Source organism: Papaver somniferum, chromosome 9 (assembly GCF_003573695.1).
Source record: "Papaver somniferum cultivar HN1 chromosome 9, ASM357369v1, whole genome shotgun sequence".
Classification (NCBI taxonomy): Eukaryota; Viridiplantae; Streptophyta; class Magnoliopsida; order Ranunculales; family Papaveraceae; genus Papaver; species Papaver somniferum.
In genome coordinates, this window is record NC_039366.1 from 30728513 (window position 1) to 30754404 (window position 25892).

Consider the following 25892-nt stretch of genomic DNA (forward strand, 5'->3'; position numbering starts at 1 on the left):
ATAAAATCTAACTGCTGTTGTCTCTATGGTTCTAAGACCCACACCTACGACCCACGAGCCACTGTCGTTGTCACTGTTGTGGAACGACTGTTTCTGAGAGTCTGTTCTTCGTGTTCTTCATCTTCATCAGCAGCATAAAACAGCAGCAGGAAGCTTGTTGTTCATGGTGATTTCTTGCTCCTCAGTTCTCCTCAAGCCCCCAAACTCTCGACACCCTTCTACTCGACCAAAGGGTTCCTTTTATACCCAACAGCAGCATTTAATCCCTCGCAATAACTCCATATAATCCTTCATTATTCGGTTTAAAGAAAAATATTCTAAAAATATTTTCTTCCCTGTTTTGTTTGATCACGCGTCTGCAGCTGAAAAATCACCTTAATTGTCTTATAAACGGTCCAAAAGTGTGCTAGAGTCCTCCATGCATCATCATAACACGTCCGAATCCCTCAAAAATCCTCTCAAACCCGTGACTGCCCTGTTCTCTGATGATGACTTGTTTATCCGATTCTAGCCAAATTCGATCGACCAGAACGCTTGCAATTTGTTTATATATATCCTAGGAACAATCTCACTAAGTTTCAGCCATTTAATCACCCTAAAACACCTTCAAAATTGGATCGAAAATTCTGCCAGTTGAAAGGAAGCTTTTCCCGCCAATTTTGATTTTTTCAAATAAAGAAGATGACCTCCCCCTAATCCTGTACGGGTGTCCCTTTAGCAATTTGGGCTGAAATAGTAATTCTTGGGTGGAAATAGTAATTTTTCTGGGTTCCTCCGGATATTTCTGGGACGTTTCCGGTGCATTTCTGGGGTGCCTTTAATACTTTATCCTAGGGTGTAAATCATCACTTTTTGAGCAACTCTTTCCATACAAGGGTATTTTCTCCAAAAACACCTAAACAAACATAAAAACACAATATTAGTACAAAAATAGAGTTCCAACAATACAGACATTGAGGACAAATTAGACACAAAAATGTGTCTATCAAATACCCCCAAACTTATTATTTGCTAGTCCTCAAGCAAATTTATTCTTGAAAAGTGACCGAGTTAATCTCAGGTGGGTTTATCAGAGGTGTACCCACAAAAACCAATACTCCAGAGCCTAGCTATCTACGAAAAATCTTGGAAAGCACTAAATAACTTCCTTGGTTGGCATACTTATAAATTACAGGAGGAAGTACCCTGACGCGAAATTCCAATTGATGTATACGAGTTTGCACTCAAGCATACTAAAATTCATATAAGTGACAGAGCTCTATTAAGATAGTTTCACGATGGACATCATACTCGGAGTCAGACTAATCACATGAAAAGATTAAGAAGATGGAAAAAGAAAAATGTAGATGGTTGAAAAGTGAACGGTGTTTCCCATATCTGTCTGAAGGCCTCTGCCAAGGTGAACCTATCCTAAATGACTGAGTTACCGGTCTGACTAATATCAACACACTGGCATATAGAAGGGAACCAGTGGTCAATAGTCCTAACTCTAGGTCAACACAACTGGCATATACAAGGGTACCAGTGGTCGACTTTATTGAATTTTATTCCGTTTGGTCTAATGGTCTGTTCTCATTTTTTTTTTTTTATAACATTTTTTTTTATGGGTATCTCAATCACTCTATTTCACCCTAGCAATGGTAACAACTTGAATCGTGTGCCCCACCAAATCACTTGAAACAAAAGAAAACTAAAAATAGAAAGTGAAAAGGACTCGACGAGATATGGCGAAACTATCATGTTATTTCTAACACCTGATCTCTGTGCTTTTATGAATATACTCTATAGATGTTTCCATCTAGTCAGATTGGTTCCTCAGCTCCTAAAACAAAAATGTTTCTATCCACTTAGATTGGTTAGTGTTATCCTTAATAGGCGTAAATTTCTAGGCTCTGGAGTTTATTTATTGCAACTAAAAAGTTTCTCCCATACACCCAAACTTAAATCTAACATTGTCCTCAATGTTCTAAAGATGAAACTAAAAGCATAAACAAGGAGAAACTGTTACCACTTGAAGCAAAAGAGATAAGGAAGGATATTACCGTGTCGCAAGAATATTGGGTTACCTCCCAAGAAATGCTAAGTTTAAAGTCTTCAGCCAGACTTAGGAAAGGATTAGTCAACTCGAACCATAAAGTAACAGTCGAAATAACTGTGGGTCTTCAAAACGAAAAAGAGCTGACCAAAGGAAATTACAATAACCCAAGAAAGTGAACAAGAATAACATGCCCTTATCTAGTTTCCTGATTAAGATATTTATATCTAATTGTGGTTCAGGTTCTATGAAAGGGTCTAAATAAAATATTTTCCTCGGATGCATTTCCTCATAGGTTGGATCCAAATTATTAGGTCCTAGAGTTTGGAAAAACTCGAATAAGAACTTAGAATCACAAAATAATAATAACCTAAATAACTGAGGATCCTCTAAGTCAATCAGGTTTGACTTACATAATTGACCACAGTGAGAGTAGTGGTCATTCTTAAGCAAATGTGTCGATTCTAATTTCCTAAAGCATTTAGGTCTAGTCTCACAACTTAATATTCGACACATTTGGAATATAAACGTTCCCACAGTTGGAAGAAAACTATTTGGTGGGAAAACAAAGTCAATCTGGGGATCATAGCCTGGGAAAACCACATCAACCAAAGGATGGGTTTCTAACGACTGAACTCCTTCATGGACATCATTAGGCTCGGGAAAAAGAGTATGAAGGTAATCTTGTAAAATGGTTGAGGCACATATGTCAAGTCCCAAGTGAGGGACCTTTCTAAGAGTTAAAGGTAAGGCACTAGGAAGGTGATAATCACCCCCAAACTTAGAGTTTTCAGTGTCTCTAGCTAGACTAGTCACAATCTCCCTAATTTCTGGATCATTAGATTCTTGAAAATGGTCAATTGATTCTTCTAAGTTATTATCAGGTGGTGCATCTTTACTCATCTCTACGGGTATATCTTCTTCTTCCAAGACTATTGTTTCTAAGTCGTTATACTCTAAAACAGTATTTTCGAAATGAACCCGTTCCTCTAAACCACTATCGGCTTCGTAATCAAAAGGAAAATCTACATCGTCTAAAACGGTGGTATCTCTAATCAAATCCTCGTCCTTTTGAATAGGTGAATAATCATAAAAATTATTTGGATTTGAACTAGAAATAATATAATCACTATACAGCTCAATTGGATTACTAGACTCCTGATCACTATGCCTACATATTTCAGATTCTTCATTACTGCTATCCTCATCATCATAGTACGAAGATGATTGAACCTTATCTAAATAAGTAGTGTCTTTTATTCTAACCTCGTCCTCTAAATTAGGAAAATATTCACTATTTACATCAAGGGTAAAATTGGAAACACTATTTTGGAAATTTAGATCTTTTAGAGAAGTTCTATTCTGGGTCTCTAACAAAAGATTTTGGGCCGACTCACATGAATTCCTTATGGTATCGTGTATAGAAGGTTCACTCATGGGTGCATTTTGTTTATTCATTTCTAACACAAACCTATTTGTATTCTCAGTTAATTGTTTGAGAGACTCTTCTAGAGGAAGAACAGGTTCAGAAGGATCATAATAGGGACTAGTTTTCAATAGTTTGATTGTATCCTCTAGAGACGAAGAACTAGTACTATAATCTTCTTGCTCGTAAGACTGATGCATGTGTGGATAGTAATTGAGCTCACCAGGGTATGACCCATATCCTTCCAAAGGATGGCGTTCCCAACCACTATTCCCAACATGGTCATAAAAAGGATGATGTCCATATTCAAATTCAGGTCGATACTCATTGTATTGGCTTCTATCATACCAGTTCGACATTCTTAATTGCAAGGGAATTCTACACAACCACAAACAAGGCCGACTCGACCAAATCAAACCTATAAAATCTAGCAAACAAAAAGCATGATGGCTCCACTTAGATTGTTTCTAGACCAGCTTCTATCTTTCGAAAGGGAATTCGTTGCAATTTGAGCACACCCCTCTGGAATCAATCCGAGTCAAAGTAAGTTGAATAGAGGAGAGGGAAGCTTAGTAGAGCTTTGATACCCAAGGCCTCACCGCATTAGGCGGCGCAGTCACGCATTCAACTCACAGAAACCATCATGAACTTTGAAGTGTGCTTAAAGAGCAACCAATATTTTTCGAACGAGTTTCCTATTAAGCTCGCTACCCTATCGGTCTCGTTCTATTCCCAATTTTAAAGCTTAGGTTCGCGTTCGGTTTCGTTTTCCTAAGGCGGGCAAGAAGGGAGCGGTGATGAAATCCGAACCCTTATCTTGTATTGGCCAGGCCTTGCCCTTTACTAGGAATTTAAAAACATTCCAAATTCGTCCTCAATCAATGAATCACCTTAAGGAATACAATAACTCGCTTACAGGAGATTCGCGAGTGTTTCGATTGGACTTACCTCCCGTACCAGACGGGCGATGAACCGTTGTCGTCGACTCGGGCCACGACTCCTATGCCGTGTGCGAACCCGAGGAGCCGAGACGATATAGTAATCGTCGTCCTTCCCTGCAAGCAGTTTGTATTTAATTTTTTTTTTTAATTTATAACCCTTCCGTAGGGTTTTAAAAATAATGTCCAACGTTCAATGTCCGGAAAAAAAAATGTCCAAAAATAAAAGATTACAAAAATAAAAACCTTAATTATAGTTTCTAAAAAAAATAATAATAATTTAAAAAAATATCTAAAAAATAATAATAAAAAAAAGTCCTTCGTCTTCTTTCCGTTCTTTTTGCTTTAGCTTTGCTCCTAGTCTTTATGAAATCGCCAAAAATCTTTGACAACTTCTTCTTCTTTTTTCTTTTCGATCCAAGCCTCCAAACCTGTATCACATAGAAAAATACCCAAAGAACGTAAAAAAGAACAAAGAAAAATAAATCTAAAAAAAATTCTAGCTAAACACAATTCCGCGTCGGCTGCGCCAAAATGATTAAGGATTTTTCATTGGGGGTTGTAGTTGTAGTGGTAAGGGGTATCGTTCAAACTCGAACTTGTGAAGGTGATGGATTTTTAGATTTAAAAATATATATACAAAAATATTAACAAATTGGTAGAGAGTTACTGGGACTAAGGACTTGGCCAATTCTCATGCATATGGTACATTTTATTTATCCTTAACAATTATCGCTCAAAACATAAAATGTAAGGACTCTTATTTTTCCAATATAGATTCTCAGAATATTAGTTATAAATCGTAAGCATGGGACATCAAACATTTAAGCAAGCATGCCGCATCAAATAAAATGATAACTAATTAATCAAAATCATTTTTCAATTTTAAATCAATGCAAAAGTCATAAAAAGAATAAATTAAATTTACCAGAATGACGAAAATCGCCTCCTCCGTTGTCCCAATGTTGGGTTTAGCTCATCATGGTGAAATACCTCTCAAAATATTTTATTAAGCTCAATTGGTGTTTACAATAAAGAGAAGAAGAGAAAATGGTGTGAAACTGTAATCTGCGACGCACAAAAGGCGTCCAGAAGATAAAATCTAACTGTTGTTGTCTCTATGGTTCTAAGACCCACACCTACGACCCACGAGCCACTGTCGTTGTCACTGTTGAGGAACGACTGTTTCTGAGAGTCTGTTCTTCGTGTTCTTCATCTTCATCAGCAGCATAAAACAGCAGCAGGAAGCTTGTTGTTCATGGTGATTTCTTGCTCCTCAGTTCTCCTCAAGCCCCCAAACTCTCGACACCCTTCTACTCGACCAAAGGGTTCCTTTTATACCCAACAGCAGCATTTAATCCCTCGCAATAACTCCATATAATCCTTCATTATTCGGTTTAAAGAAAAATATTCTAAAAATATTTTCTTCCCTGTTTTGTTTGATCACGCGTCTGCAGCTGAAAAATCACCTTAATTGTCTTATAAACGGTCCAAAAGTGTGCTAGAGTCCTCCATGCATCATCATAACACGTCCGAATCCCTCAAAAATCCTCTCAAACCCGTGACTGCCCTGTTCTCTGATGATGACTTGTTTATCCGATTCTAGCCAAATTCGATCGACCAGAACGCTTGCAATATGTTTATATATATCCTAGGAACAATCTCACCAAGTTTCAGCCATTTAATCACCCTAAAACACCTTCAAAATCGGATCGAAAATTCTGCCAGTTGAAAGGAAGCTTTTCCCGCCAATTTTGATTTTTTCAAATAAAGAAGATGACCTCCCCCTAATCCTGTACGGGTGTCCGTTTAGCAATTTGGGCTGAAAAAGTAATTCTTGGGTGGAAATAGTAATTTTTCTGGGTTCCTCCGGGATATTTCTGGGACGTTTCCAGTGCATTTCTAGGGTGCCTTTAATACTTTATCCTGGGGTGTAAATCATCACTTTTTGAGCAACTCTTTCCATACAAGGGTATTTTCTCCAAAAACACCTAAACAAACATAAAAACACAATATTGGTACAAAAATAGAGTTCCAACAATACAGACATTGAGGACAAATTAGACACAAAAATGTGTCTATCATTCAACTATCAATTCCAGACAATTATAGCTCATAACATAATAAATATTGACTCTTTATTCTTTGCCAAGGTAGATTTTATAAAAGATTGACTGTAAATCACAAGCATGACGTATCAAAAATACTAAGATACGCCATCAAACAAAATCACAATCAATTAAGAAAAAATCATGAATCAATTTAAAATAGTGCAAAAGTCATAAAGGAATTAAATAGATTTACCACACGCGTAGAGAATGGCTTCCTCCATCACCCCAGTGTTGGGTTTTAGCTCTTCATGGTGAAAACATGCTCAAAATAAAAATCCATAGCTCAAAAAGGTGTTTTATTGAAGAAGAGGTATAAAGCAGTGTGTTTGTAACAGTTATAATTGTTACAGAACCCACTGTTACAGAGAACCCTAACAGAACTGTTGCGAACTCAGAATAATTGTTGGAAAAAATTGTTACAAAGCTATTGAGTTTGAAAGTATAGATCAGGTTTCTGCGACTGTCCAATTGGGTCCTATGTTCTTCAGCTCGTCTTCTTCTTCACCAGCAGAGAAGATACTCTGCAACTTCTCCTGCAGCTCCGACGTCTCCTCTGCTTCACCCCCAAACTCTGTTCTTTTGGATTTGGACTCTAACCACCCTATATATACTCAACAGGCCAATCAAATCTCGGTGAAAACTCTGGTTTCTTTCGGCAAAAGTCTCGGCAATTTTCCTTTTCTAGTTCTTCTCTTATGCGGTTTCCAGCTCTTTACAAACTCTAAAGATAAAATGAAATCTGTATAGAATATTTCTTTCTTTCCTCTCACGTATCTTTCCTTCTTTAAAACCCGACACCGGATAATATCTTCACGTCCCCTGTTTTGTTGTCGCGAAAATCAACTGCCAAACTTTGTCACACAGACCCGAGCTCTTATTGCCCCTCCTTATACTCACCACCGGCTGCAACAGCAGTACCACGAAGCAATCAAACTACGGAAAATATCCGAGTATATCTCTTCCTAACATATCCAAACAATCCCGTGAATATCTGTGTCCCTCTCACGTCTTCTGTTTTAGGAAATTCAGTGGAACTTGCCTTCTTTTCACTACTGGATATCCTTACTGACCCTATTAACTCATAACAAGCCCAATCAAATCCAACCGATCCAGAAAATCCGAGTAAATATCGCTCAAATCACATTCAGACAATTACACAGGTGGTAGAAAAGTTTCCCGCCAAATTTGATTTTTCAAACGGAGATGATAACCTCCCCCTATCCAGCAGTGGTTTCTCTTTAGCAGCTGCCTGAAAATGGATGCCCCTTATCCAAAGTTAGAGTCCGTATAGTAATTTTCTCCCACGAGCGCAAAAATCACTTTTTTAGCCAATTTCGCCGCAAAAGCTTATTTCTCCAAAAATACCTAAAGGGACATAAAATGCCATAATAAATATAAAATCGAGCACTAATGATATATACAATTGAGATTGTATAAGACACAAAAATGTACCTATCAAATACCCCCAAACTTATTATTTGCTAGTCCTCGGGTAAATTAAATAAAATAAAATCCTAACTCACTGACGCAGGCATCGTCGATTGCATTTAGCGTATGCAATAAGCCTTTAAACCCCTAAGTGTCCCTAGTGGCGGAGTGTTTTCTCCGGAGGGCTTACAAGAGATATACCCACAAAACCTTTACACTCCAGACCCTAGCTATCTAGGCAGAACCTTGGAAGGAACTAAAGAATCTCCTTGGTTGGCATACTTATTGACTACAGGAGGAAGTACCCTGATGCGAAATTCCAATTGATGTACACGAGTTTGCACTCAAGCATACTAAAATTCATATAAAGTGACAGAGCTCTAATCAGATAGTCGCACTATGGACATCAATATCCGGAGTCAAAACTAATCACATGGATAGATCAAGAAGATGGATATAGAAAAACGTAGATGGTTTTGATGTTTACTAAGTGAACGACGTTTCCCATATCTGTCTGAAGGCCTCCGCCAAAATGAACCTATCCTAATGGATTGAGATACTAGTCTGACTAATATCAACACACTGGCATATACAAGGAACCAGTGGTCGATAACCTAACTCTAGGTCAACACAACTGGCATATACAAGGGTACCAGTGGTCGACTTTATTCAATTTATTCCTTTTGGTCAAATGGTCTGGTCTCTATTTTTTATTTTTTATTTCATATCTTTATTTTTTATTTTTATTTTTCAACTTTTTTTTTCATGGTATCTCAATCACTCTAATTCACCCTAGCATTGGTAACAACTTGAATCGTGAGCCCCACCTTATCACTTAGAGAAACATAGTTTAAAAACAAAACAAAATAAAAATAGAAGTGAAAAGGACTCAACGAGATATGGTGAAACTATCATGTTATTACTAACACCCGAGCTCTGTGCTTTTATGAATAGACTCTTCTAGATGTTTTCATCTAATCAGATTGGTTCCTCAACTCCTACGATCAAAATGCTTCCATCCACTTAGATTAGTTAGTGCAATCCTCAATAGGCATAAATTTCTAGGCTCTGGAGTTTAGTTATTCATATTGCAACTAAAAAGTTTCTCCCACTATATACCTATACAAATGATAATATCTGTTTTATAGGCGATACATCATTAGGATTTTTTTTAATATTTATTATTTATCAAACAAAAAAATATATTGACATATTAATAATAATTGTGGTAAACATACTTCAACCATACAAAATAAGAGGTGGTTGATTAGAGCCTTATACTATCAACAACGAAACCAAGCATTGATGTCTGTTAGCCCATCAATATCACATTTACAGTAATTACATCTACCATAATCATATATGAAGTTAACAAAATTAGTGGAGTTACTTTCTTGAACTAAAAAGTTCAAGAAATCATAATCAAAAGACAAAATACATTAGTGATATATCAGTGTACAAGTGAAACCTATATTATCAGTGTACAAGTGAAACCGATATATCGGTACGTACAGGACGATACACACGTTTTTATCGTTTCTCCTTCGTACCGCCGATATTTTCAGTATCGTAAAGGTTTTTTCCGATATCCTATAAAAATCATTAATATCGTCCTGTACAACTGATATTGACTACCTTGTGCTGGAGGTTATGGTGCCATAATTAGAGATCATGAGACTGCAGTAATAGGGGTTGTTAGTGGAGAAGGGATGATGTAATGTTAAAGCGGTAAGTAAGGTTGTCGTTCACTCGGACTTGTGTAGACTCTATTTTAGACTCAAAAATAGAAAACACTAAAAATAAATAAAATATATTCACAAAAGGTTATCATAGTATCGAGAGGTACTGAGACTCAGGATTCCACCAAATTCCATTCATGTGACTCAAATAATAATTCCAATCAATTATAGTTCAAATACGGACTCTTGTTCTTTGCCAAAAATAGATTTTTGAAAAGCAATGACTGTAAATCAAAAGCATGATGTATCAAAAATACATAGACCAAGCATACACCATCAAACGAAATCACACCCATTCAATAAATTTCATAAATCAATTAAATATCAATGCAAATAGTCATAAAAGAATTATTAGAATTACCACATGCGTGAAATAGGGCTTCCTCCATCATCCCAGTGTTAGGGTTTAGCTACTCATATTAATCATGATCTCAAAATACATGTTTATAGCCCAAAAGTTGATTAAAAGAGTGAAAAGAATAAAATCAGTGATTCTGCGACCCACAGAAGGCGTCCAGAGAAGAATGATAAAATTCGACTGCTGTAACAGAAACAACGATACTTCGTTTTCGCTTTCTCTGTTGCTGTTGTTTTATGACTGTTGAAGAACGAGAGTTCTTGGCTGTATGTTCTTCGTCGTCTTCGTCCTCGAGAAGCAGCAGGAAGCTTTCCTGCAGCTTCCTGTTCTTCGTCTTCCAGCCTCTCTGCTGCGTCTCTGTGGTCTCTAAACTTCCCCAAACTTCTTCCTTTCCTCTCTTACTTCCTAATAGCCTTTATATACACTATAGGTCTACTAAAATCCGAGATAAATCCGAGTATAACTCGGTTTCCTTTTTTTTTAATAAAAACATGGACTTTCTCTTCTGTTGGTCCCTTTACGCGTCTTTGGATGTGTTTAATCCTTTCCAAACTCTTTATACACGTCTCTAGGTTATTTAGCGACTCTCAAACTCTTTAAGGATTGAACAAAATCAAACAAAATATATTCACACGTAACTTCCAGAACCGAGTATTTTTCTTCCCTGTTAGTTGATATTCCGGATTATCCAGCCAATTTGGATCCATTCCAACACCCTTACCTCGCCTGTTTAGGTTTATGAAACAAGCCCAAGAGAAATCAGATCTTTAATCTCTTCATAGATAACCCAAAATCGAAATTCCAATTCTGTTCTTCACTGCACAGCGTGAGACATCTCTTTCCCGCCAAAATTCTATCTTCAAATTATGAAGATGGTTGCCCCTATCCTGTGTTGTTCTCCCTTTAACAGCTGCCTGGAAATAGGTCACCCCTTAGTAATTAGGTTACCCCTTATCCAAAATCGAGGGTCCGTATAGTGATTTTTCTGGGACATTTTCCGCACTTTTTCGGGGTTCCTCCCGGGTATTTCTGGGGTGCATCCGGTACTCTATCAACGGAGGTCCAAACGCCGCATTTTCAACCAATTTCGCCGCAAAACCTTATTCTTCTAAAAACACCTACAAATAAATAAAATAACCAAATAAGTATAGAATCGAGCACTAACACTATATACAATTGAGATATATTAGACACATTAATGCGTCTATCAAGGTCCTGCCAGGTCTGTGCTTGCTCATGAATTACAGGGGGGTGAACTTGGATTAAATCTGACTTTGCAGAAGCATAAACGAATATTCATATTTGTATTGATTCAATGGATGCCTATAACTTACTTACAAGTACTGAGCCTGAGCTACCATGGAATGTGATTCAAATCTGGAGAAGAATCATGGTCTTGAAGAAGAAGTTTGCTAGATGGAAGATTACGTTCTGTTATAAAGAATCCAATCGAGCTGCTGATTACTTAGCTGGTCTACATTTGGGCAATTCTTGGACTGAAATTCGTCATGAAGAGTTCACTGTGGATTTCAGAGAAATCCCGGCGGCAAACAAGTCACAAAAAGGTTATCAGAGAATGAAGAAGAAGAGAAGTTAGTTTGTGTTTTCTTTTTCATTTTGTTTTTGTTTTGTAGTTCTGTTTTTTCTCTTTTGGGCCTTGAGCTCGCGGAATGTGTCAAAAAAAAAAAAAAAAACATACATCTAAAAAACTTAGAATTAAAATATAAATTAATGTAACTCTTTACTGACAAGAACATTTACAATTACCTGTATAACTCTATTAATTTATCAGTATCCAAAGAGACTGCACTAGGAGTATGAATCACTAGTCGAAAACTATCATTCTCAAATCCTTTTTTCTCAAGAATCTTGTGCGTATTCAACTCCAAATCCCAATGTAGCAGTCTGTTCTTTTGTCTAACTAGTAATTTTCCATTCATGATGTTCACAACTTCCACATCCAACTTATTCGGCCAACATGAGAAATATCTGGGCATAGAGTATCCGGGAAGGGTCACGACGTATGCTTTGTCCCAGCTTTTTGTAGCGGCATTTAGAGCCCAGAGCACAAGTTCAGTATATGACAAAAGAACACATAAACCCACCTGCTCTTCTATCTCTATTAAGTGCATATAATCATGCTTATAACCAATAATACCAAAATTGTAACCTGCCTCACAGGGAGCTCCACCATGTTGCATCGTGCTTAACTTATTTGTTGCGATTTCAAATGTCATAATTGAATTTGAACAATTAACTTTAGCGTCACCGTAAATCTTGTCAACCATCCAATACAATGTCCCGTTTATGATCATTGGGGGTCTTTCACTCCTAGGCATATAAGCGTACCTGCCAATGTTTCTTCGTAATTTGGATCCAAAACTTAGTATGTCAAAAGCATACCTTCCACTTCCACCATCTTCCCAGTATATAAGAAGCACCTCGTATTCCTTGTTGTGAGGATTGAAATAAAAGCCACATACCTTAGAGTATAAACCTTCCATCGTAATGGTTACTTGTTCTGCTGTTGTAGGATTCCATATGACAAAAATGGATCTCCATGAGCTATCGTTGTTCTTCAATAGAACAAAACCGTCATAAGAATCGTACAGCATGAGCGGATATTCTTTCTGCGTATAGCAGAAATCAAGTTTCAATTTTGATTCCTTAACTTTTTTAGCCTGCTCATCCATAAAATAAAACTTAATATCTCTGTCACTAGATTGTGAAAAAGACTGCAGTGCGATGATTGATGTAGCTTTAGCAAGATGCGTGCGAATAAAGAAAGGATTTTTTGCTAAGATTTCAAAGAGTTTAGACGCACGTTGGCACCGGAAGACACATTTTGGTGGGAGTCTAATAAGTATGTCTATGATGATATGATTAGGGAGGTCAAGCAGATTCTTTACAATAATTGAGTTACAAACAGCTGGTAGAACAAAGCGAGAGACAGGATTGTCTATAGATGGGTGATAAACGAGTGAATTTTCAGGGAGCGGATAGTCATCAGTTCTGAGATCATCTGGTAGAGGGGTGTGAACTAATATAAGGTCATGATTAACCTCTGGGTTATCAAGAATAGGATTATCAACTGCTTCCGAATCGAAAAGAGGAATAGGATTCTCAACTATTGTGAGATCAGGTAGAGGGTCGTCAACTGCTGGTGAATCAAGATTATGATTATCAACAACTAATGTGAGATCCTGGAGGGTTTCATTTACTAATGGTTGATCGACGAGAGGATCGTGAACTAATGTGAGATCAGGAAGCGGATCATCATTAACTCCGATATGATCAGGGTTTTCAACTGCTGGAGAATCAAGAATGTCATTGTCATCTAATATGAAATCCTGAAGGGTTTCATTCACTAATGGGTGATCGATGAGACGATTGTGAACTAATATGAGATCAGGAGGATCATCATCAACTCTGACATGATCAGATATAGGGTTTCTAACTGCTCTTCGTTTTTTAAACCATGTCGTGCTAAGGCCGAAGCAATTCATTATGCGTATCCAGAAAATACAAATTTTTATATAAATACCTGTCTGTACATGCAGTGAGTTGTATTGTTGTTGATGAGCGAAAACTGAGTTTGTTGATCGCCTCTGACCTCTGAAGCTTCGTTAATGTCATGACCATATACTAATGAAAATCTCCTAATATATTTGTTTGATATCGAAAAGAGTTTGAGTTTGTATTAAACACTTTGGGAAGTGTTTTACTTTTTTACCCCAACTATCCAGTTCCCATGGCCAATGGGAAACAATATCCCTGAAAGAGTTTGGTCACTCAAATGAAGAATATTTAATTATCCCCCTGACACCCGAAGTATATCTTATGCCTTAAATTTTGTCTCCTGAATACAACGATGGGTTGCTCGGATTTAGTCCCAGAAAGAAAAAAACACCCTCCCTCCTCTCTAAAAACACCCTAACTTCAGCAAAGAAAAAAACAGCCACCACTCATTGCTTGCTCGGATTTAATCCCAGAGGGCTAGATCCGAGCAAGACTTCAGTATATTCTTTTGGTTCTCTTTAGTTTTAGTTGTTTAATTTGGTCATTGAGTAGTATTTTGGGGTTGATGCAGAGGTCAGGTAGCCATGGTTGTTTGAAGTTCTCTTCCCCATGTCTCTCAATCTCTCTTCTCTTCAATTCTTTGGATTAAAGCTGATCCCATTTTTTATTTTATCCTGCCAATTTCACCTCATCCTAGTTTGAAGAAATTGTGAAGAACTTACTTACTACTTCCTTATCTCATCAAATCTCTAAAATCCTATATCAATTTCATCCCTCAAAACCGCTGCATACACACTTTAATCTCAACCAAAATACAACCTCCATCAACAATGTTATAATCCCATATCATACATCTCTTACACCAATCCCATAATCTCTTACAACATCTCCTTATCTTCAGTTCTTAACCAACAAAGGTGTTGGTTTCTGATGATTAAGGTTCCCATCTTATCTTCAGTTCTTAATCAGCAAAGGTGCCGGTTTCTGATGATTAAGCTTCCAAATGTTGTGATCTTCAGTTCTAAATAACCAAAGGTGCTGGTTTCTGTTGATAATAACCGCATGTTCTGTAATGGTTTGTGATCCGGTGGTGTCCAAATGATAGGCGACGGCGAGTTTGATAACAAGATGTTTTGATTATTAGGGTTTCCATCTCTTGAGGTTGTGGGCTTTTTATGGGTATCTCTAGCAAACTTTAGTTTGTAATGGGTTTATTGGGCTAGGATGAGCTTGTGTCTTGGGCTTTCTTATATTTCACAATTTGTAACGAGTCTATAGATTTTCTCCTTAGTCCTTACTCTTTCAATTGATCAATTGAAAGTTGTATCCCTTGTAATTTTTTATTTGAGTCTGGTTGTAACAATTATTATCTCTTCTATATAATCTCTTTTCACGATCAAAAAAAAATACAACGATGGGTTCTTTACCGATATCATCTTCACTTTGTAGGCAAAAATGAGATCAGTTAAGTACCTAACATTTTAGGTTCTACTTGCTGCCAAAAATTGAGACCAGTTATGCGGTTCTCCGGCATGCCAAAAATAAAAAATGGAAAAACAATTTTAGCCAATGCAATTATCTAGAATGCACTTTGCTATCACACTAGCTTCATCTATGTTTTCAAGTTATAAATTGGTGTCAATGTCAAGATGGAACTTCTTCCTTGTCTTGGATGTTGTGTGCTTTACAACATTGAATGTTGAAAAGGATACGGAGTGCAATAGAACCACGAATATAGCTACGTCCTCATCAGCCACAATCAGATAATAGCATTTGACTATCACGAAGATCAATCTGATGAAAACATGGGACATGGTTGTTTTACTATATTTCAGTAGTACATGCTATAATTTGTTGTTCAATAAAATTTTATCTGGACTCTACTTCAAATTCCAAAATCTCTCCAAATGAAATCAACATTGCTAGGCCTTGAGTTCCTAGGTTAGTGTAGTTCCACTCTTCTTTTGCTGCTAGTGTGCAAGACCGCAATGCATGACTAGCTATATTCCGGAACTAAATAGGAAATTCCGGTCAAAGAAAGTCAACGTCATAATAACCAAGGTGTGTGCGCAACTAAATTAGCTACGGCTTGAATCCAGCACTTGAGCTCAGACTTGGCATTAGATGCTAAGCCAAAGTATTTGTTGTACTTGTTGTGGTACTGGTAATGTTTTGTTTATCTGATTCCAAGTATAGTCAAAATATACAACCATTAGGACTCATTAATTATACGTTCTTAACGAGTTCTCTATATAATAAGGAGTCTATTATCTCAAGACATCTCTCCCAGTATAGAATAGGAAAGATGCTAATAATTTGCTCAATAATTAATAAAGAAAATGAAAATATAAACAGCAACAAAAATAAAAAGTTTTTTGTGAGTATTCAAACCCTTTCTTCTCAATAATCTTGTGAGTATTCAAATCCAAATCCCAAAGCAGTAGTCTGCTCATCCATAAAATAAAACTTGACATCTCTGTCACTAGATTGGGAAAAAGATTGCAGTGCGATGATTGATGGAGCTTTAGAAAGATGTGTGCGAATAAAGAAAGGAGTTTTGGCTAAGATTTCAAGGAGTTTAGATGCACGTTGGCACTGTAAAACACATTCCGCTGGGAGTCTAATGAGTGTGTCTATGATGATATGATTAGGGAGATCAAGGAAATCGTTTTCGGCTCTTGGAGAATCAATAAGAGGAATAATAGGATTGTCGACTAATGTGAGATCAGGCTCAGGGTTAACTTTTGGTGAATCAAACATAAGATTGTCAACAACTAATGTGAGATCAGGCTCAGGGTTGTCAACTGCTGGTGAATCAAGAATAAGATTGTCAACAACTAATGTGAGATCCTGGAGGGTTTCATTAACTAATGGAAAGTCGACGAGAGGATTGTGAACTAATATGTGATCAGGAAGCGGATCATCATTAACTCTGTCAGGATCACGTAGAGGTTTGTCAACTGCTCTACGTTTTTTAAACCATGTAGTGCTTAGGCAGAAGCAATTCATTCTTCCTATCCAGAAAATATATATATGTACGTACCAGCATGTGCATGCAGTGATCAGTTGTTTTTGTTGTTGATGAGCAAAATTGAGTTTGTTGATCGCCTTTGACTTCTAAAGCTGGTAGAATACGGCCATCCAACTCAAAACCAATTCGCAATGAGTGGAGAGATCCTAAAGGATTATAAGTCGCATGATCTTAGATTGTCCAACAATGTGGGACTAATCACGTGTAGTCTTGTTGGGTCTAACACGTGGACAATAAATCGGGTGACGCGGAGTATAGACGCGGTCAATGACTCGTCGCAAATAGCCTACTCTGATACCATGTTAGAATACGGGCATCCAACTCAAAACCAATTAACAATGAGTGGAGAGGCCCTAAGAAATTATAAGCCGCAGGATCTTAGATTGCTCAACAATGTGAGACTAATAATCTCAACAAAACCAACGTTAACTCCATGCACGTACTGCTAACGAATTTCTCTTAATATATTCCAACTTTGAGTTTGAGTTGATACGGAAAAGAGTTAATTTGTGTTCGCATGAAACACTAGCTTGTTTAATAATAGATGTTGGGGCAGGAAGTCTTTTACCCCAGGTAGAATCACAAATGCCGCAGTCTAGCTGGTAATATTTTGTTTGGAACACTATGTCTCTGAAAGAGTTTGGTCCAAATTTGATTGATGAGTTCACGATGTGTGATTATTGGAAATTCATCAACACACCCAAATGGAGAATATACAAGATCTAAGACATAATAAACACTAGAACTTAAATTTATTAATCTCAAGCGAAATACAAGTTACACTCGTGGGTTACAAGGAAACCCTAATCCCTTCTCCCAGCCTATGAATTACAAGGAAACCCTAACTCTCTCTCTCATATGCTAGACCTTTCCCTCTCCAAAAGATCTCTCCTTTTACATTGTCCAAATGTAACGGACAGATAAAGTTTTCCTTCTAACGAGTTGGATTTCAACTCGTCCAACAAGGCCAAACTCCCGTTCCGTCGCTCAAAAGTCTAAAACAGTGTATAAAACTCATTTCAGAAAAGAAACAACAAAATGAACTCAAGCTGCAAATTAGTCTATATTATTTCTATAAAAGGAAGGCTCAACAATAAAATATGGTTTATTTAGAAAGAAAAATAATAATAAGAGAAATCTTAACATTAAACCAGTAAGCTTTTTATTGAACATAAAATTGTGAAAAGCAAGGAGATTATCCACCCTCATTAACAAAATGAAATTAACCATGGAAATGTATATCTAAATATACGCAAGTGTTTTTGCACAAAATTATCTTTCAACTGTACAAGATTTTTAACATCCATATTGAGAAACATTTAATAAAACTTAACTTCACATTAGTACCAAAACTCCCCAGCCCATGCTATATATGTATACAAGGACAACAATATGTACCACATTGTATCCATAGCTCCGCGCTGTAAGTTCTTTTCAGCTTACCGCATCAAACTAGCTCCAAACTCTGTGGAAAAACAAAACAAAATAAAACAGGGTGGGCCCACAACTCAATAAAGGAAACAGCGGTAAACAAATTCTCAACGCGGTACAATAAAATATCAATAGCTAAAAGAAATAATAGAGCATTAAACTGGAATATGATATTCAGCAAATTAAATGTAAAGCTTTTATTCAATAACAATTGCAAGCTGTCATTCGATCATATGCAAAGAAGATGATTCTGTTACCCGTTTCAAGGTTGTTGATTCCCCTGTTCAGCCAGGAGTTGAACATCCTAAGAGTTCTCCGGAGGTACCTCCCTCTGGCGAGAAGGGAAAGCAACCTGTCTGGCCTGTAATGTCAAATCCTCTCTTCGACCCTGACATGCAATTCCTTCAAAGGTATCTACTACAAGGCTCAAGAAGATCCCGCTATGAGATCTCGTGCTTTGGAGTCTTTGTCCGCTTTTATTTCTGACGACTTCCTCTCCCTAGACTCGTCTGCGCTTTTGAGTGCTTCGATGAATCTGTCTCTCCAGCAGCACTCTACCTTGATGAACCAGGTGATTTCTTTGTGCCTTTTCTGCCATTTTTCCTTTTCGTCTCCAAGATCTATTTTCCGAGTTCAAGTTTGCTTCGCAGGAAGTATACCGTCACATGGCCACCCTCGTGGAAATTCGACTTGTTCGCGAGATGGCTAGGAAGGATGAAGCTAAAATCAAAGATTTATCGGAGGACCTTCAGAAAGAAAAAGATCATTCCCGCAAGCAAGGCCAAAAGATAGAGAAGCTTTTGAGTAAGTTCTTTTTTCTTGGACGTCCCTCTATTGTTCTTGCCTTTACTTCCATTATTTTCTTATTTTATGCTTCGTCAAGCTCGGTGCATGGAACGTCAAATGAGCGCCGACGAAGCTTCCTCCTCGCTGAAAGATATTCGCGCTGAGATGGTGAACCTTACAACTCAAAATGATATTTATTTTTCTGAGAACTCCATACTTAATGAAAAGGCCGAGACCCTTTGCTTGCAAGTGGACCGTCTGTTAGTGGAATGCTCCCGTAACGAGGAACTGAACCTCCATCTCCACAATGACAACCTGCGACTTAAGTCAGAGCTTCAACGGGTCTCTAATTCTCATACTACCTCGCAGAGCCTCCATTCTTCTTCGATAGCCAGCTATAAGAAACTGGAGGAAGATTACGATCGAGTGATCAAAAGAAAAACCGAGCTCGCAGCTACTCTTCGTAGGTCTCGGAACACTGTGGATGGTCTAAACGAGGAGGTTGATTGTTTGAAGAAAAAGGTGGAACTCTTGAAAGCTAAATTAGCCACTTCCTCTCGTCCAAAACCTGCGAAATCCTCTCCTCCGATCAGGCCTGCAAGTCTCCATGGAAAAGGCGTTCTCGCCATTCAGTCTGACAAGAGCACTTTGAAATCCTCTCATGGTAAAGGTTGGGATAGAATGTATCATGAGTTATGTGTTCAACTTGAAGATTCCAACCTCAAAATTGCCAAGCTCGATCATCTATACTCTGATGCTCAGAGTACTTTAAATACTATTATCCTTCAGGCGGAAGGTAGTTTTTAGGTGTATTATTATCTTTGTTTGACCCGGCTTACTTTCTTGTTTCTAATGTAGTTTCTCTTATCTTCGCATAATCAGATGAGCGTCATAAGAGTCAGGTCCTTCGTATCACCAGGAAGAGAGATGAAGCTCGTGGTGACGTTTCTCGTCTTAATGAGGAGATTGAGAGTCTAAATGATAATATGGACGAGATCATCGATTATTCCAAGAAAGTAGACAAGACGGCCCGCAAGAATACTCAGATCTATTTGGTTCCACTCTTCAATGACTATTGCGCTGAGCATGGCATTCCTCCTCCTTCTTTTCCTTTGGAGATTTTTCCTGATGATGAGAAGCCTCAGGATAAAGCTGTTGATCCTACCAACAAGTTATTGTCTCTTGATGACGACGAGGAACCAAAAGTTGACACCGCGAAGGACAACGATGGGTCCAAGGGAGCTTCTACTAGCATTACCGAGGCAGGCGGCGAGATCCCTGAGTCAACTATCATCGATAGTGCCATTCCTCAGTAGCAGTTTTAGTTTTGTCTTCTCTCGTCTCAGATTAGTGTTTTATAAATAATAATTTTTTATGGGCGCTCCCAAGCTTGGGGGGCAAACGCTTTATTTTGGGAATCATCACATTTCATGATATTATGATTCTGTTTTATCAAGCGTGTGTTTATTTGATTTCCGCCATTTTCCTCAAGTATATACTGACCATGGAAACTCTCAAAAGAATAGTGAAGCCTTTAAGTATATACTTGCCTTTTATTCTTTTGTGAGTTTTCATCTTCGTTTCTGCCTTCACATTTCAAATCACCCTCAGTTCCGACTTTCTTTCTTCACTCATCCCTGCTGCCTTTGCTTTTCGGAGAGGTTGAGAATGCTAATTTAAAGGAGAACTGGTTGCTAAAGTATGCGCTCGGTCTTAGTTTTTTGCTTCAGGTTCCTTCTTGCCCTGTCCTGTAGCCTTAGATTGTATCTTAAGCGCTTTGTAGTTTCGTGCGGATAATGCCAAAAGAACAAAAAATATAAAAGTATATACTTGCCTCCTGTTCTTGTCGGCATTATCCAATCGAGACGAGATGGTTCTGAGAATGCTCTTTATAGCTTTGTTTTTTTAGTAGCTGTGTCTATTTCTTGCTTATGAGGTCTTATTGCGCCTCCTAATTAAGGTCTTATTGCGCCTTACCCTGTTTTTAAGGGTATTACTTCGGCGAAGTCTCAGGCGCTTGCTATTTTTGCGAATAGCAATCCATCAACCTCGCCTTAACATTTTTGATAAGTTTTTTTCTGTGACAATATGACAGGCCTATCTATTCCCAAAAATAGCAGCCCCATGACATTGCCGTCTTTTTTGGTCACACATCTCCCTAATCTGGAGGGTTCCATCCCTTTATATTCCCCTTGAGTGCCCCTTCAAGGAGGTTAACCCTAACATGCATGTTGGTCTCCTCACATCCGGTTATTACGACATTCAGTTGTTTTCGTGACTTCTTATCCTCTTTGCCGATAAGGTTCGGAGTTACGAGGTCACACCCTAAGTGGGGTTTATTTGGGATCAAGTGCATCGTAGCCAACACTTTCCAGGCGGACATGGCCGGTAACACTCCAGACATCCCAAGCACCCGCAGCTCAACCAAATACGTCGGCGCCTTGGTCATATTTCTGCACCCCTTACCGAAGGCCATCATAAAAGGGACCCTCAGTGGATAGTCTTATCATTGCCCCTAGCTTTCTGCCTGAGAGTTGTTCACGACATGCATCAGGTCTTTGCCTCTTGCATTTTCATCCGAACTAGGGTGCATGTCGTGGGTTCCCAGCCTTCCTAGGCGAAGGGTTTAAGTTTCCCTAGAAAATTTTTATTCCATATTCATTATTTGCCTCCTAATCTTGAGGTCTTACTGTCTTTGGTTACTCGCCGAATATTTATTTCATCAATATTTCATCAAATTTTTATTGCCATGCTCTTGAAAATTGAATACATCGATCGTTTCATTTTTATCATCAAAATAAAGTGAATACATTTATCTTATCTCGTTGTATCTTTCCTATTCTTCTTCCATACGAATATGCTCGGATTGGTATTTTTTTCAACTCCTTCATTCGTATTGCATTTCTTATCTTGAATAGTGCGGAAAATAACGGCTGCCCGGTTGATAAAGCATAGATGAATGATCGCACCAACTCCTCTTCCGAGATTCTTCCCTTCAATTCTTTGCATACTGCTTCCCATCTTGCGACGAGACTTCGCAAGGTCTCATGCTCCTTTTTGCTTAACGAGAAAAGCGCTGCTATTTCTGGCTTGCACGGTTCATTCCTTGAGCATTTGTTTACCATTTGCAAATCACTTTCTCTCCTTTCCTTGGTGATATTGTTTATTCCTCAAGTAACTTCTATTGATCGTTGCATTCAATACTCCCTTTCCCTGAATTCTATTCTGCTGCTTTCTATGGGCTTCTTCAAGTCTTCTCGCTCCTTTTTCTCACCTCGTCCCAGGCCTTCTCGTTTTCGCGTGTAATGTATTTCTTTAGTTCGTTCTTCTCCCATAGCACATCTCTCCTCCTGCATATTACTATCTGCCTGCTTCCTTTTCAAATGATTATTTCTGATGATCAACTTCTCATTTTCCCTTTCTAACCTTATCCGTTCCCTGACCAGATCCTCTTTCCTTCGCCTCTTTTGGTAAAGTTCTTCCTTTAACCGGGCCACCTCCTCGTCTTCGCGACTTTCTTTCAATTTATTTTGTGAATTTGGTATTTCAACGCTTTCCTCGGCCTCTTGTCCCTGTGCCTTTTTGCCTCTTGACCGGTTCATCCTCCCTGCTTCTCGTGGAATTTTATTCTCCTTTGTCGTGGGAGTTTCCTTTTTATTCTTTGTCATTTCATTTCCTTCAGCAACCTTCCCCTTCTTGGCCTTTCCACCTTTTTCTTGATTGACCTGGCCTCCTTCCTCTGGAATTGCGTTATTATCTTCCTCGATATGAATTTTTGCTTCATTGGTTTCCTCCCCATCCTCCTGCGTTCCGCTCAGTTCTTTGCTAGACTCTATCGTAAATACCATCAACTGTTCGGCTCTTCTTTCTTCGCTTACTTTCTTCCTTTGTTCCATATTCTTTCTTAACTTCTCCTCGTAGTTATGCACGTCTTTTGTTATACATTCTTTTGCGTCTCTCAGATCTCCTCTTATCTCGCCGATTCCGCTTGGCATCGGGAACCAGATCGCCTGGTGATATATCGACGCAACTTACTTTATTCCATGTATCCAAGGACGCCCTATGAGAGCATTGTAGGGAGAATCGACATCTACGACATAGAATGTGACCTTAGTTTCTAGTTCGCCAGCGAGAATCTTCACGGTCAGTTCCCCCTTCGGCTTAGACGCTACCCCATTGAACCCATATATGTTATATGTAGAAGGTACAAGATCCGAGTCCTTGTATCCCATGGTCCTAAAGGTATGGTAAAAGAGGATATCGACTGAACTCCCAGTATCAACTAAGATCTGTCTATTGCCCAAATTCTCCTTTCCTCAGCTTGCTCTTCCTCCCATCTGGAATATTTTCCGAATCCCAAGGTCACGACCAGAAGATTTGTGTGCGAAATTTCCCCATCAGGTGCATCCTTCGCCGAGAAGGTTATCTCCCTCTTATGCCATTCCTCTAGCGGATCTTTCGTCATGACGCTGAATATTTCGTTTCCCTCGAAATCCCTCTTGTGTACTCTTTTAAGCACATTGTCATGAAAGTCTTGGAGACTTTCCTAGGTCTATCTCGATCCGGTTTAATTGTTGCTTTCCTCGGTCTATCTCGATCCGATATATTGGCTGATTCTCACGAGGTGGCGGGGGTGGCACATAACCCTCTAGGAAATGCGCGAGTTTCCCTTGGTCTATCAAGCAAAGTATAATTCGACGAACGTTCCTGCAATCACCGGTTTGGTATCCATGGAAGCGATGATACTTACAAAACTTATGACTTCGAGACCCTGGTGGGGGCTCTTTTCCGAAATTTGGTGGGGGCGGGATTTCCTCCGTCAGCACTATTGCCTCCCACACTTTTTCCACAGTTGTGTTAAGTCGTGGGAGTTTCACATCTTCAAAGATTGGTCCATTGGGTCTCCTTTCCACGTTTCTGGGTCTCTGATTATTCCTAGGTTGGTATCCCGTATTGTAGCTTCATGGATCATGATTTCTTCGTTTTGACTCCTCATACCTTTGTTGATCAATCCACTCCTGATCTCCACTCGAGACGGCCACAAGCTTCGTTGGGACGGGAACTGCTGGCTCTCCCTTTCCTCGCCCGAGTTCATCCTCTACTGCGTGCACCTTCCTTGGTAATAGCCTAGAATTCCCTTCTTTCGCTGGGGCCAACGTCATTTCGCTGACCTGCCTCTGCTTTTCCTCCAACGCTATGTATTCCTCCTGGTACTCCCTCAGATCATTCATAGTTATCGAGTTTCGAATAATGAATATCTGTGTGTACAGCAGGTCCGTTGGGATCAAAGCATTCACGAAGGCTAAGATGAAGTTTCGTTCATCAACTCTCCCGGCTAACTCGCTGCACACTGTTCTCCATCTCGTGACCAACCCCCGCAAGCATTCTGTTGGCCTTCTCCTCAAGTTGAACAATGTCTCTATCCCTGGTCTCAACAAGTTGTTGCTTATATACGTCGTCAAGAATATCCCCTGCAAATCTTTGAATGATGATATTGACTTTTCCGGGAGTCCATCGAACCAGGATAATGCTTCCCCTGTTAAGCTCGCGGGGAAATATCGACAAAGTACTGCGTCATTTCGGCCCCATTGTATCAGCGAAAGGTATATTGTTTCAATTGTTGCACTGCACTTTCCGATCCACTGAATACGCTTGCAAGCGTTGGTAATACGCATTTCTCTGGAATGTCTGTATGCATGATCTCATAGGTGAATGGCGATTTATCTGCTTCCTCTATTGTTTCTGCTAACTGTACTCTTCCACCTCTTCGTGAGTTATTAATTAAAGCCCTCATGTCTCTCAACTCGTTTAGGACTTCTTGGTTCAAGTTTCCTCCATCCTCCTCATGGTGACAGCCTCTCATCACGCTAAGCCTCCCTTCGCCTAGTCGTCGCCTTTCCTCCTCGTCTCGGATAAGGTTCGCCTGACGTTGCAGTTCGTCCTCCTTCCTTTGTTCCTCCTCATGTCTCCGCCTCTGATCTTCCCATTGTGAGATCTCCAGTGCTCTTCTCAAGTCTCTTTCTTCGTCTTCATTCATCGTCGTCTTCTTCTTCGTCCTCCTTCATCTTCCTCGTGGTCATATCTCCTTCGCCGCAGTTCATCTTCCTCCGAAGATATAGTGTTTCCTTCCGAATCTATGGTATTCATCTCCACGTTTCTGTTAAGTTGTCGGTTTTGTTTCCTCAACCTAGCATTATGCCTTTCCAACTGCACCTGTTGTTCCGCCAAGTCACGGTCCCGTTCTCGTTCACGATGGAGCGTCTCCCTTAGCTGGTCCAACGTCATGTTTTCTTCTCCGATATTCTCTTCCATCTCCTCGAGGGTCATCTCCTCCTCGACAACGGTGTCTGTATCGGATGTGTGCACTGAACCTTCCCTGAGGCCATCTTCCTCCGTCTGACGCTGGTTCTCTTCTCGTTTTCCTCCTACAGCTGATGTTCCGGCCCGTTTCATCCTTCCTCTCTTATCTGCCAATCGTTTGCTTTTCCTTACAGTTATCACATGCGCTGCTCGATATGATGTTCTAGCCATCAACCTATCCTTATTTCAATATCAACTGAACTTTTCCAACCCTAATTATCTAGATCTGCTATCCTTCCCCTCCCTGTTTCTGGCGCCAAAATGTGATTACTGGAAATCCAGCAACACACTCAAATGGCGAATATGCAAGATATAAGACATAATAAACACTAGAACTTGAACTTATTTATTAATCTCAAGCGAAATACAAGTTACACTCGTGGGTTACAAGGAAACCCTAATCCCTTCTCCCAGCCTATGAATTACAAGGAAACCCTAGCTCTCTCTCTCTCCTGTGCTAGACCTTTCCCTCTCCAAAAGATCTCTCTCTTTACATTGTCCAAAGGTCTCTATTTATAGGCCTAAGCAACCTTAGTGGCATACCGCTCATATCATCTCGCCGAGGTTACTTTATGCTTCGCCCGGAGCATATTCCATAAATTTTTTCTCCACTTTTCGCTGACTTCACGTGGTCTTGTAGGGACACCTGTCCTTTTTTTTGCGCTCTACTGCTCCTACTTCGCGGTTTATCTTCTTCGCCAAGTAATCTTTTCTTGGCTTCGCCTTAGCA

The 25892-nt window shown here is 39.1% G+C and overlaps 1 protein-coding gene across 1 annotated transcript; it reads right to left on the reverse strand.

The window, feature by feature from the left end:
• Positions 1-21999: 21999 nt before the first annotated feature.
• Positions 22000-24839, reverse strand: LOC113311698. Its single transcript, XM_026560504.1, has 5 exons — positions 24434-24839; positions 24143-24273; positions 23801-24060; positions 22912-23038; positions 22000-22812 (listed from the first exon to the last, which is right to left on the reverse strand). The coding sequence occupies exons 1-5, from the start codon at positions 24837-24839 to the stop codon at positions 22000-22002; spliced, it is 1737 nt and encodes a 578-aa protein (XP_026416289.1).
• Between the last annotated feature and the right edge of the window lie 1053 nt (positions 24840-25892).